General features: G+C 36.0%; 1 protein-coding gene across 2 annotated transcripts in view; it reads right to left on the bottom strand.

Moving 5' to 3' along the window:
• Positions 1-3,483: 3,483 nt before the first annotated feature.
• LOC139695776 (unc-112-related protein-like) overlaps positions 3,484-9,805 on the bottom strand; it is a 141,092-nt gene continuing 134,770 nt past the window's right edge. For both annotated transcript variants that reach the window (XM_071594560.1, XM_071594561.1), the window contains 2 exons: positions 7,004-7,240; positions 3,484-4,797 (listed from right to left, as the gene is read on the bottom strand). In XM_071594560.1, coding sequence (XP_071450661.1) covers positions 4,597-4,797; positions 7,004-7,240 — 438 coding nt within the window. In that variant the 3' untranslated portion in view covers positions 3,484-4,596. The remainder of the gene's footprint in view (positions 4,798-7,003; positions 7,241-9,805) is intronic.

The raw sequence follows: 9,805 nt of genomic DNA, 5'->3' as shown, positions 1-9,805 counted from the left end.
ACTTTATAATAAACTCCCAGCTGAGATTAAGGCCCATAAAAGTGTGGCTGCATTTAAAGTCAATCTACTTAGGTTCTTAAAATTAAAAATGTTTTATTCAATTGCTGAATTTCTGGATAATGCCTGATATGCCTTGTATCCACAAATGTATTTTGTCGCTTTCCCCTGACGTGTCTTATATCAAGTGTAACATTTGTAGCTACTTGATCGCTGGACAAATAAAATGTATTATTATTATTAGAATGTTGTCAGTCACAGAAATGAAAAAGACTTCTGATCATATGCTGGCCTGAGGGAAGCAGAAATGAAGAGAGAGTAGTGTTGCTATTGTGACGAGGCTCTGCGTTTGATGATGATTGAGCATTTAAGTCAACCTAACACCAAGTAAACCAACAGCATTGTACCGTGAAAGTATCACACCAAATAGCTTATATTAATTAAAAATAGGGTTTCACTAGGAATTGCCAAGTTATACACATAGTGATATAAAAACCTTGGTATAAAGTTCTTGATATAAAAACCTGAGAAAAAAGTTACAGAATACAGTATCCTCCATGCATCTTAAAATTTTGATATTCAAATGAAAAATGATTTTTTTTCATAATGGGCTAGTAGCATTGAGTTTAATGACAACAGATCAACAGTATACTGCAAAATTACCTGAATCATACAGTAAACACTCACACATTACAAAGCCATACGAAGTAGATTCACCATTTCACCAGATGTCATGGTTCATCTCATGAAGACATGGTATTCAGTCCTCTTGCTGAAACAAAATTTCAATGATTCACACCATCACTTCAAGATTGTGAAGTCAAAGTCCTTTTCAAACAGTCAATTTAAAAAATTAACCAAACAGACCTTGTATGCAACGTTATCCTAAGGAACCTTCACGTTTTATTGAATAACAAAACAACTATTCCCCCTCATTACTACTGGATGACATTATTTTATTTTAACCATACAATGCTTTAATTCATACCAATTAAAGTTTGGAAGCCTTTTCCCCTCCACTTAACGTAATAGCTTCAACAGAGACATCAAAGACCTATAATTGACAGGAATCTCAATTTATTTTGCATTTTTATGGAAGAACTTATGACTATTAAGTAGTATCAAGTAGTCGCTCATTGGTTCTTATTTTTCTTTGTTCATTTATATGCACTTAACCTTTCTGGTTCCAGCAGTCTTAAAGAATCATTCTTGATGGAATGAAGATGTACAGAAAAATCAGGAAAAGAAAAAGTCGACCATGAAACCAAAATATTGGCCCCTAAAATTGAAATCTTAGGCAAAATAAAATTGGGTAAAAGAAGGAAAGCACTAGGGTGGGAATATAGGGTTGATGACTCAGCAATTTAATTCAAAAGATAAAATAAGCTCAGATAAGATTTGGGTGTTCACACCATTTCCACTGGAGCAACATGTTAAAGAATGTACAAACAGTGTTCATTAGGGTGCAGTAAGGAGGAATAGTTTCTGCACACCATCAAGCTACAAAAAATATTTCCCTACAACTTTCTGCCTTCATTGAAGATAAAAAGAAGTTCACACACCCCAACAAATTTTCCACATCAATGAAATGGCCTTTTAATTGGAAAAGAAATTGGGAATGAGGTGAATGTCAACGGAGAAGTGATCAGCATCATTATTGTGTCTATTTATCTCTGGTGATTTTTAAGGGCAAACAAATGCTACGAGGGTAGGCTGAAAACTAATGCACACATGCTTGTAGACCACAAACAAAATGACCTTCAGAAGTACTCCTGGTGGCATGTGGAAGTAACATTCACCCTCAACATGCATGTGTAGGTTTGAGGTCGTTACATTCATCCAGTGTATTTTGAGAAGCAGAAGTATGGAGACATGTTCTAGTGCTATGTCAACTCGAGTTAAACAGCATGACTTAATAAGTGACTCCTACTGAGATTCATCGTCATTTAAAGGCTGTTGATGGTGACGATGCTGTTACATTATCTACTGTAAATCGATGGGTAGAAAAATTTCGTGGTTGCCAGCCTGGAAAAGCCATGATTGTTGATGAGACACACAGCAGACATCCGATCACTGCCACAGATGATAAACATTGCAAACTCGTTTGATTCAAAATGACCGGCGAATCACTCAAAAGCATATTGCAAACCATATTGGAATATCCGAGGAAGAAGTTCGTCCTGTTAAAGGTAACCTGGCGCCAATAATCTTGCAACATGACAATGCTCATCCTCACACCTTGCGCGCAACCGGAGAGGCTCTGCAAAACCTAAAAATTGAACTGATTCCACACCCTCCTTATTCCTCGGATCTTGCACCTTGAGATTTTTATTTTTTTCCTCAACTAAAGAAACACCTCAAAAGTAATCATCACACCTCGGACGATGAGGTGAAGGCAGCTGTCAAGTCCTGTATTCAAGAAAAGTCAAGAGTTTTTCAGTGATGGAATGAAAAAACTTGTTACACGTTGGGAGAAATGTGTTGGCCTTAACAGTGACTATGTTGAAAAATAAATAAATGATTTTGAAACTTAAGAATTGTACTTTAATTTACTTTTCACCCGATCTTGCAATTTGTTTTTGTTTTTTGATCTTAAAGCATGTGTGCATTACTTTTCAGCCTACCCCCATAGTTTAATATGCTACAAAACCCCCACCTGCTTTAAAGGGGAAAAATAAGGCTGCTGAAACTCCACATGAAAAGGTTTAATATAAGCAGTATGTTCGTGGATTGGTTCAAAATTTCCTCAGTTCAAGTCAGATTATCTTAAAAATATAAAATTCTATTGCTGCTTGATGATCCCCCTGGAAACCCAACTGCATGCGAAATGCAGACAAAAATGTTGAGGTGCTATTTCTCCCACCAAATACAACATATATTGCAAGAATAGCTCAAAATATTAATGCATTTATTTAAGTATGAAGGCGAAATTATTTTCAAGGCAGGTAATAAGTCCACATAATTCTCCTTGAATTAAGTCCAAGATTTTTATAATTCAAGAAAAAGATTCCATGTTCCAATTTTTTCAAGGAGTACTAGTTAAAAAAAGTGATTTTTCGGGTACCAGATCTTCCTGGGAAACCATAACCGGCACAGGGAAAGGAACTGGCCCCCCTACCCTGATGTGTGAATTTCACACGCCGCATAGGGCCTAGCACTGGGTGAACTCTACCATCACCTACTAAACCGAGCTTCGGGTTGATTACTTTGTTTATGGTACTAATTAAAATCAGGTGGCTTTCAAAGTAAAAAACGGTCATTTTTTGATTCTACACCAACAGTTAACTTTTATAAATCTATTTTTTTTGAGCCAATCAAAATTTAAACTTAATACAGCTAAAAAAAGGCTCAATTTGTATTTGTGAGTTCTTCATGATGACGATGATGTATGGTTGCACTATCTGGGTTTTAGAAGAAAGACTGACTGGTAGAGAGTATGTTTAATAGTTAAAAACCATTGGTATTGTAAAAACAACAAGCGAACAATTCAAATGAAATACTGTATTCACAGCAAAGCATTTTATAAAAAATTATAGGATGCCAAGGGTGGAAGACTTCAGTTAAAATTCCATGAGAAATATATTTACAAAGTCAATTTGCCACTTCTTACACGAACCAAATGTGCTTTAGTGTGTTATCAGGAGACAAGAAGAAACCTAAAAACCAGCTCTGATAATATGTACAATGCTACAGGAAGTAGCATTTAAATGCTATAAACACAAAAGTGTACCAATATTGATTTAGAATTTGTCTCCTTGAATCACATGTCATTCAAATTATATACAACACATAATTTCCAAATTTATAAAATACAAAATATTGATGATGTATAAAGTATTTGGTGGTACAGTGGTTGCTTTATAGGCCACAAATGGCACCCTTTTAAGGCATTATGCATATACACAATTGTATAAATATGTATTCTTGTACACGTGTTTGTCACACAGTAATGGCATCAGTACAAAACTGGCATTACAGCATTCACAGTTTAATATTTCGAATAAAAAATATATAGAGCTAAAACTGCAAGAGCATATGGTAGAAATAACATTTCCTTTTAAAATTCATCATATGTTTGTCTATAACTATAACAATAAAACTGCAATAGCACATAATATTTATATATATTTGTTACAATGGTATAGTTTAATGTTTGTAATAAATGTTTGATTGTGAAAAATATGGTCAACATTTTATAAAGTATATGAAAAGCTTTTAATAAACATTAAAATGGATTAATCAGGTTACTTTGGAATTTTGTGCAAATGGAAATAGTTCAAGGCTTTACATTATTGATTTATCTAAGGCACTTTGAAACTGTGCATTACAACACAAAGATGTATTTGTGCTTACTCCTTCTGAAGACCATCTCTGCAACTAATTAGTTAAGCATTCTATTCTTCAGAAAAAAACCACAGCTATACATGATTAAATACTCATCCATGAGTATTGCTGCATCTCGTCAACATCCATCAACCAACATGCAAAATAAATGGCAATTAACATATACACATCCTTCTAAAAATACATTCCATGCAGCCTACTGGGCTTTAGTAACAATACACTGCTCAGGATGAAACACACGCAACTCAACTAGGCTTAAGCCCAGCCTCCCGTCAGTTTGTGGAACATCTCCAAATTGAGAGATTGGTTTGCTTCCTTGGAGCGCATCGAAAGGAATATATATCCGCCAATAAACTCATGAATGACTTTGCAATCAGCAGACAGACAGCTAAAGATGATATTTCCTTCCTCAAACTGGACCATCATGTGCTTAACCTCCCAATTGACATTCCATGCCTGCAAATAGAGAAGAAAAGAAAAACAAAGTTACACCAAAGTCGTAGGTTGCAGCTTGATTACGGAGATCCACGACATTTGTGACAATTGTTTTTATCTTCATAATTTTATTAAATCTTTTCAAACTATTAATACAATATTAGAAAATCTATTTCTAGATTGATTAGAAGTGGCTCTCAATTTATATTTTTTGAATCAAATTAAACTTTATAAAAAATAATTAATAGTATGATAAATATCTTAAGAGGCAATTACTAGGTTCAAAGGACCTAAGGCTGGAAACAAGGGTGCAATTCGTCAAGACTTTCGTGTGGAGCATGGCGCTCTATGGTTCCAAGACTTGGAACATTGGAAAAGTGGATCAACGAAGAATGGAAGCCTTCGAAACATGGTGCTGGAGGAGAAGGATGAAGATTACATGAACAGACAAAGTAACGAACGAGGAAATATGTAGAAGAGCAGAAGACTATAAGACCACTTGGAGAACTTTACTGCAAATAAGAACTAGATGGATCGGACACACATTGAGGCAAAATGGATTAATTAGGAATATAATAGAAGGAAAATTAGAAGGGAAGATTCTATGAGGAAGACCAAGTGACATGTATAAAGGACAATTTGAGAAGGACGTAAAACGGAGAATATATCAAGGATTGAGGGAATTGACATTAAATAGAGTATAATTGAGGGCTGCAGTAAACCAATCCTAGGACTGAAATAATGATGATGATGATCCATTTCTAAAACTTTTTTTTAATTTTATACAACCAGTTTTAACATTATCATTGGGTGTATTGTGTACAAGGCAGATCCCCTTAATTTATGTATGTTGCAGGGTAAGAAGGGAGGGCGAGGATGGCAATTGTTCTGGAGATGATTGGAGGAATGCATGCATTTGGGGAGTGTGGAGGTGGCCGCAGTGTTCTCATTTCTTTAAGTGGGGAATTTCAAACTGGGGGAGTGAGGTGGGAATAGGAAGTCACTTGCAATGCACAGGCTGATGTTATGTACCACATGTCATAGGTATCCAACTTTTCCTTTCTTCTCACTCGTAAATTTGTGTGCCACCATCTACCCCATCCCGCATTTATTTAATCCTCCTGAACAACCCTTCCTCATGCCCCCCCCCCTTTCTTACCCCACAACCAACATAAAGAGAGATCTATCCAGTACAGGTTACAACTGATGATAATGTTGAGTATTGCGATAAAGAAACCGGTTATATTAAATAAGTGTGAAAATGGATTCAGCTCTTTATTCCTCATACAATCTATTACATCAATCCCAATTTGAGGAGGAATGTTAAAATAATAAATGTTACCTCTACAAAATCTTCCCTCCTTGCATAAACATAGAAGAATTAATCACATAACTTTTCTTTATAAATTACTGCATAACAAGATTTATTCCTTAGAACTCTTAAAGTCAACATATTTCCAAGTACCTTCACATAACCCAAGGTATGAAGCACTCTTTAAAATTTGATATCATGCACAAAACTACACTTACTACTCGCCTATAAGCCAGATTATGAGAGATGCCAACACTTGCGATTATATTGACCTACTTCCTATCACACCAGGATCCCTTAAAAAAATGTTATCAAAAATATCTGAAGAATTTTAGAATGCTAATTATCATCAGGTGGTATATGTCAATAATTTGTTCCTTGATTGTCCATTGGGAACATTTTCTCAATCAATGCGACAAGATCTAGTTAATAACTAATACTAACATTTATCATTTTGTACCATCATCTGGCCCATAACAAATACTATATTTCTAATATTCTGTTCCATTTTTAAATTTGGAATATTATTTAATATTGATATTTTCTATGTTTGCCTACCTAACTAGGCATACCTGTATACCATTTGAAAATGTCTTTCATGTCTATCTTGCAAATCAAAATTCTTCTTTAACTTTTAATATTTTAACTCTCAATAACGAGTATGCAACTTTAGGTAATTTGTACCCATTTGTAAATGTTTTTTTATGATTGGGGAACCAATATACGTTTTTTGTCTTTCTTTGGGTAAAAGGGTTATTCCGGTTAAATAAAAAAATTACTAAATATATGTGTGACCACAATACAAATTGAAAAAAAATACCAGATGGGAAACTAATGTCAAAGGCACCTCCGGAACAAGGTTTCAAAGAGACCTCTACTTTTATTTGCAGCTAATGCAAATAGCCAGTCACCCACCTTCATAGTGTTGAACCTCCATGTCTTCAAGTGGTCACCAGTTGCAATATCCATGCGCATGAGCCTATTGAAGGCAACACCCAAGAGCTCTTCTTTCCTGTGACCCATGAACTTCACAACAAAGAGAGAGACACCATAGTCAGGAAGAGATTGCCATGCCCTGATGAAGTTCATCTTTGCTTCTGTCAGTGCAAGTGACTTAACGTTGCCGTGGGCTTCAAGGATCCTCTGTATCAGCTGTGGATGAGAACAAAGAATCAATTTTGAGTGTTTCATTACTTCCACAATTGAAAGGACCCTAGAAAATGTTGGGGAATTTTGCTGGACTAATATTGTCACAAAAATAAATGCTAATTGGAGAACTTCAGAGAGCAACGTTTCAATGTTTCATTAACACTCAATAATAGTTATCACAACATTAAAGATAAAAAAAAGACTGTTTTCCTCCATGTTTTCATTCCATACATCACTGGTAGCCCGCATAGTAATTTTTTTTGCCTCCAAGATTTTCACTAATATGCCACTCTTGGCATATCATCAGGGAGTCAACCACCCACCCCTAACCCAGTCAGTAATTTAAGTCACAAAAAGTATATAACCTGAGTTTTTAATTATATGAACAGACAATAATTGGAATGAGAATGTGATTATCAAATTTGACTATTGTTTCACATGCACCATTACAACAATAACAACGATTTCTTATTTGTAATTATTCAGAAGATTTGACTAACTGAGAATTAATAACTAAACTATTATATTTCATCAAAAAAACCATAGTAATCAACCCGAAGGTTAGTTTCATAGGTGAGGTTAGAGCTCACCTAGTAGTCAGCCCAATGGCATGTGAAATTCACACCTTAACAGGGTAATAAGGGGGTCCAGTTACTTTCCCTATGCCGTCCATGGTTTCCCAGGAAGATCTGGTGCCAAAAAAATGAAAACTGCTCGGAAATCCAACTTGGGCCCTTCATTCACTAATCTAAGGCTCTATTCACTGGATTACAATGTCCCAGTGTATTAACTATCAATTAAAATCAATTCATTCCCGGAGCTTCTTTGATGTGTGTAAATATTTACACCATGCAATAACACACTTTCTTAGAAACATGCAACATAACACAAAAAGGAAAAATGGGCAGGAATAAACACTAATCTAAAAGTACACTCAAATATGGTAGGAATCACAAGAAATATCTAGTACACTTAATTGTCAGCCTTTATATCAGAGGAAATTATTGGCATTCAAAAACATTTGTAAGAGTAAAAAAATATTTTGGAAGGGAATCAATGTTTTAGCGCAAAAAAAAGAATGGCTATATTGCAAGTTACATCTAACATTGTTGTCTGCAGCTCCATTTATGTAAAATTTAAATTTTTTATCACAACTTAATAGAATTATATTTTTCTCACTGCTCTGAGTGAAAGAATATTAATACAATATTCCTAATGAATTTTCATTTGTACGTCTGGTCACAATTTATTTATTAGATATAATCAAATGCTACACAACACCACCCCTTCATCAAACATTTTTTTCATCTTGAATCCTAGAGTTTGATATATAGAGCTCTGACTGAACATTTAAAATGTGAATAATCCCCTAAGGGTCACACATCACTATGAAGATGGCCAGGGAACATTTTCAATGGGATCAGGATGGTGAAATGTCCAGCGTACTGGCTTCCCACCCAGAGAGCCAGGGCTTGAATCTTGGAGATGGCAGATCTTTTTCATCAGTATCCTGATCCCTTCTTGAGATGCTTTGCAGAGAGCACTTTGAGTGTGTATGCTGTTTGTCAGATGGGATGTTAAACTGTGGACACCAAGGCGTCTTTTAATAAGAGTAGGCTAATGCTGATGCTGGGTTTCTCTCTACCCTCCCTCTCTTCCCAACCATCCCTAATGGCACCAACGACCTTAGCTGTCGGTCACCTCTCCTAAATCTCCAGCTCACAAGCTTGGTACCAAGGTGTGCTCCTAATGAAATACCTCACATAGCATGTAATAAACGTGGTCTGCCAAATAAATACGCAAATGGTTGCAATCTGGCGGCCGTGACGTGGACTATAGCCCCTCCCACTAGCGGCGCTAGTTGCCTGAGACCCAACAAGTCGTGTTTGCTTGGCGGGTCGTTGAGCTGTGCGTATGGTGCCAGTTATGTCAGTTTCTGTTGCCTTTTACTGTTATTTGAAAATGGAAATTGACGAAATTACAGAGCAACCAATCAATATCAGGTTTTTTGGTGAAAGACTGTAAAATTTATCAAGATATTACTGAAATGTTCAGAGCTGTTTATGGTGATAATTCTCTGAAGAAAACATCCGTTTTCAAGTGGATTAAGAGTTTTAAAGATGACCGACAAGACGCCACAGATGATGCAAGGCCAGGACGACTTTCAACCACGTGTTTTGACGACAACATTGATCGTGTGCGGTCCCTTGTCCTAACCGATCGTCGAAAAACTGTCCAGATGATAGCTGATGAACTGAATTTAGGAAAATCAACAGTGCACACTAATTTAACCTAAGATGTTGGATGGATCCTTCACCATGACAATGCACCTGCACATTCAGCATTGATTGTTCGCCAGTTTCTGGCTAAAAATTCAATCACCATCCTTGATCATCCTCCTTATTCGTCAGATCTCACCCTCTGTGATGTTTTCCTATTCCCAAAATTCAAAAATGCGATGAGGGGACATCACTGGCAAGATCTGGACACACTAAAGCAAGAAACGACGAGAAAACTAAAAAGCCTAACTGCCAAGAACTTCCAAGGGTACTTTTTAAACAGTGGAAA

The sequence above is a fragment of the Hetaerina americana genome, unplaced genomic scaffold (assembly GCF_022747635.1).
Source record: "Hetaerina americana unplaced genomic scaffold, ioHetAmer1.1.p SCAF_63, whole genome shotgun sequence".
Lineage (NCBI taxonomy): Eukaryota > Metazoa > Arthropoda > Insecta > Odonata > Calopterygidae > Hetaerina > Hetaerina americana.
Note: the sequence above shows the minus strand (reverse complement) of the source record. Positions and strands in the feature narration are given on the sequence as shown.